The 3581-nt window shown below is 38.6% G+C and overlaps 1 protein-coding gene across 1 annotated transcript in view; it reads left to right on the forward strand.

The window, feature by feature from the left end:
- Positions 1-3581, forward strand: part of Smp_127890 (phosphatidylserine synthase 1) — a gene marked incomplete at both ends in the record, with an annotated part of 30583 nt that overhangs the window by 10271 nt on the left and 16731 nt on the right. The window contains one exon of the mRNA XM_018798618.1: positions 1765-1959. Coding sequence (XP_018653542.1) covers positions 1765-1959 — 195 coding nt within the window. The remainder of the gene's footprint in view (positions 1-1764; positions 1960-3581) is intronic.

A 3581-nucleotide genomic window follows, 5' to 3' on the forward strand; every position in this document is an offset into this window, starting at 1 on the left:
CATGGTGGTCTAGCTTTAATTGACTCATGAATTCAACCATATATAGAGAAAGTATGTGTATCTAAATCAAACAATCACAGAATATCAACGAAATACTGATTGTTAAAACAATATTCAAAATGAAATACAACAAATTAGTTCACTGTAAAACATCGAAATGCCGATCCTAAACAAGAAGATGATCTCTAAAACGAACAACACGTGAAGTGTGTATTGAATATTTGGTAAGAATAAAAGAATAAAACCTTGTAAGTTGCATTAGATAAACTAATAATGCTGTCAAATGATCTGATCAATCATTTTACCATAATATAGTTAACATTTAAACGTAGTGCAACAATATCGTCAATATGACAGATTTTGAATTACCTATCTGATTGTTGATATTTAGAAGTTAGTTTTGATTAGTCTTTGCTGATAAATATGTAAATTGTCTTTATATTCCAATGTTCCATCCATTTGAGTTTGGTGAAGCTTCACTCTGTAAAGCCGATTGGTTTATTCGGATTAGAATCCGCTTTTCGAGGCTCACAAACTCATCGCGTGGACGTGATTTCGTGTAAAAATCGTTGGTAGCAAAATCCGACTCACAGTCTTCATGTGGCGCCACTGAGTAGTCAGAGCAACCTTGCTAGCTAATTTGGGTAGTCGGTAGAGATAGGACCAATCCACCACTCTTATGCTAAACTTGGATTTTTCAGGGTTCACTCTTCGAGGCTTTAAAAACCGTCATGGTTTTCCCGATATGTATGCTTATGTATATGAATTGCATGAGTCTCGGCTTATGTAGTTGTGTATGTAAGTATACACAAAGGGTACGCGTCAGGTTCTCAAAAGGAACGTAAGCTAAAATGTCTGACATATGTCTAATAAAATCAGTGGCTCAAACCATCAGGTCGAAGACATTAAATGATATTAACTATTCTGTCACTAGTTTTTTCTAGAATAGGTAGATAGTAGCTAGAAATGGAATGTAAGTCAAGTGTTTCGCCCTAACCGGGACTCGTCATCTGAGTTCATTTTCATCATCAGTGTTGATGTCCACATTGGGACTAAGACCCGGTAATAATGTAGTGGATACTTGAAACGAAAGTTACTCATATTTGAGTCCTAATGTGATCGTCAACAATTGGATCCAGGTACATTTTTAGTTGCCCTGTCTAACTCCATAAAATAACATTAATGAAGTACATTTCCTTAATTTCGTATATATATAAATCTGACTAGTGATTACGAAATAGAATACAAATTAACAAATAGACGATAACGAATGAATCCAACTCGGAAAGGCATTACCATCAACCAACTCAACAAAATAAGTTTTGGTCTCAGTCTATATGGTTTACATAGACAAAGAGTAGTATAGGTAAATGAATACAGACAAGAATACATGTATATGGGTAATGTACATAGATAGTGTTACGATTAATTATAGTATGAATGCATGTAACATAACTGATAAGGTTATAATTACTCATGAAGAGGTCAGATAAGTTCACACAACAGTTTGTATCTATCTGTCACACCAATTCGTGATATAATTAAATTGAGTGTTTTGTATGTTTCAAATGAATAAAGTGTCACTACATACTCCTCAGCTAACGAGTTCTTGATGGGACGAAACACGTGGCCTAGATTTCGTTTACTAACTGTAATCTATTTATTTTAAGTAACAGAACAAACCTTATCCTGTATATATCCTCCACTTATTATGCAATCTAATCTGACAGTTTAGATTTTTTACATTTTTATCTTTCTGTTTAGTTGGACACATACACGTTGGTTACACCCAGATTCATCAATACCACGAAGTGTTTTACTCAGTCAATTAATACTAGTCTGGCAATTGGCTGAATTGAATTCATTCTTTTTAAAACATATATTTATTGTTAAACCAAGTCATATTTTAACACAATTACGCTTACTTTTAATTACGTGTATATCGGCACCCGCTATAAGGTAGGAGTTATTTACTTTCACTAGTATTGTCATTATTGTTATTACTATCCATTTTTATGTGACCATTTTTATTATTGAGTTTCTTACGTGTGTATGCCAGTGATTAGTTTTACTTACTTACTTACTTACTTACGCCTGTTACTCCCAATGGAGCATAGGCCGCCGACCAGCATTCTCCAACCCACTCTGTCCTGGGCCTTCTTTTCTAGTTCTTTCCAGTTCTTGTTCATTCTTCTCATGTCTGTCTCTATTTCTCGGCGTAATGTGTTCTTTGGTCTTCCTCTTCTCCTTTGGCCTTCAGGATTCCATGTGAGGGCTTGTCTTGTGACACAATTGGGTGATTTCCTCAAAGTGTGCCCAATCCACTTCCTGATTTCTTCCTCCGCTGGAATCTGGTTTGTTGTCTCCCACAGTAACTTGTTGCTGATAGTGTCTGGCCATCGGATCCGAAGTATCTTGCGTAGACAGCTGTTAATAAACACTTGTATCTTCTGGATAATGGCTTTCGTAGTTCTCCACGTCTCCGCCCCATACAGTAGAACTGTCTTGACATTTGTATTGAGAATTCTGATCTTGGTGTTGGTTGACAATTGTTTTGAGCTCCAGATGTTTTTCAGTTGTAGGTATGCTGCTCTTGCTTTGCCGATCCGCGCCCTTACATCTGCATCTGATCCACCGTATTCATCAATAATGCTGCCCAGATATGTAAAGGTTTCCACATCCTCCAAAGCTTCTCCGTCAAGTGTAATTTGATTGGTGCATATTGTATTGTATCGGAGAGTCTTGCTTTTCTCTTTGTTTATATTGAGACCTACTGCTGCTGAGGCTGCTGCTACACTGGTCGTTTTCTCCTGCATTTGTTGTTGCGTTTGTGATAGAAGAGCCAGATCATCCGCGAAGTCTAAATCGTCAAGCTGCATCCTGCCTGTCCACTGTATCCCGTGCATTCCTCCAGATGTTGACGTCTTCATGATCCAGTCGATCACCAGGAGAAAGAGAAAGGGTGAGAGTAGGCAACCTTGCCTAACACCGGTCTTTACCTCGAACGAGTCGGTGAGTTGTCCTCCGTGGACGATTTGGCAGTTTAGTCCATCATAGGAGTTCCGTATGATGTTGACTATCTTCTCAGGCACGCCGTAGTGTCGAAGAAGCTTCCATAGTGTCGTCCTGTCCACGCTATCAAATGCCTTCTTGTAGTCGATGAAGTTGATGTAGAGTGATGAATTCCATTCGATTGATTGTTCTACAATGATACGTAGAGTTGCGATTTGATCTGTGCACGATCTATCCTTACGAAATCCAGCTTGTTGATCTCGAAGTTGAGCGTCCACGGAATCCTTCATCCTGTTTAACAATACTCTGTTGAAGACTTTTCCTGGTATTGAGAGGAGAGTGATGCCCCTGTAGTTGTCGCACTTGCTCAGATCGCCTTTCTTTGGAATCTTGATGAGAAGTCCTTCTTTCCAGTCTGTTGGTACATGTTCTTCGTCCCAAATCTTACTGAAGAGGATGTGGAGTATCTTGGCAGTTGCTGTTACATTTGCTTTCAGTGCCTCTGCCGGGATGTTGTCTGGTCCCGCTGCTTTGCCACGAATGATTTGTCTAATGGCCATGCTGCTTCC

This window comes from Schistosoma mansoni, chromosome 7 (genome assembly GCF_000237925.1).
Source record: "Schistosoma mansoni strain Puerto Rico chromosome 7, complete genome".
Lineage (NCBI taxonomy): Eukaryota > Metazoa > Platyhelminthes > Trematoda > Strigeidida > Schistosomatidae > Schistosoma > Schistosoma mansoni.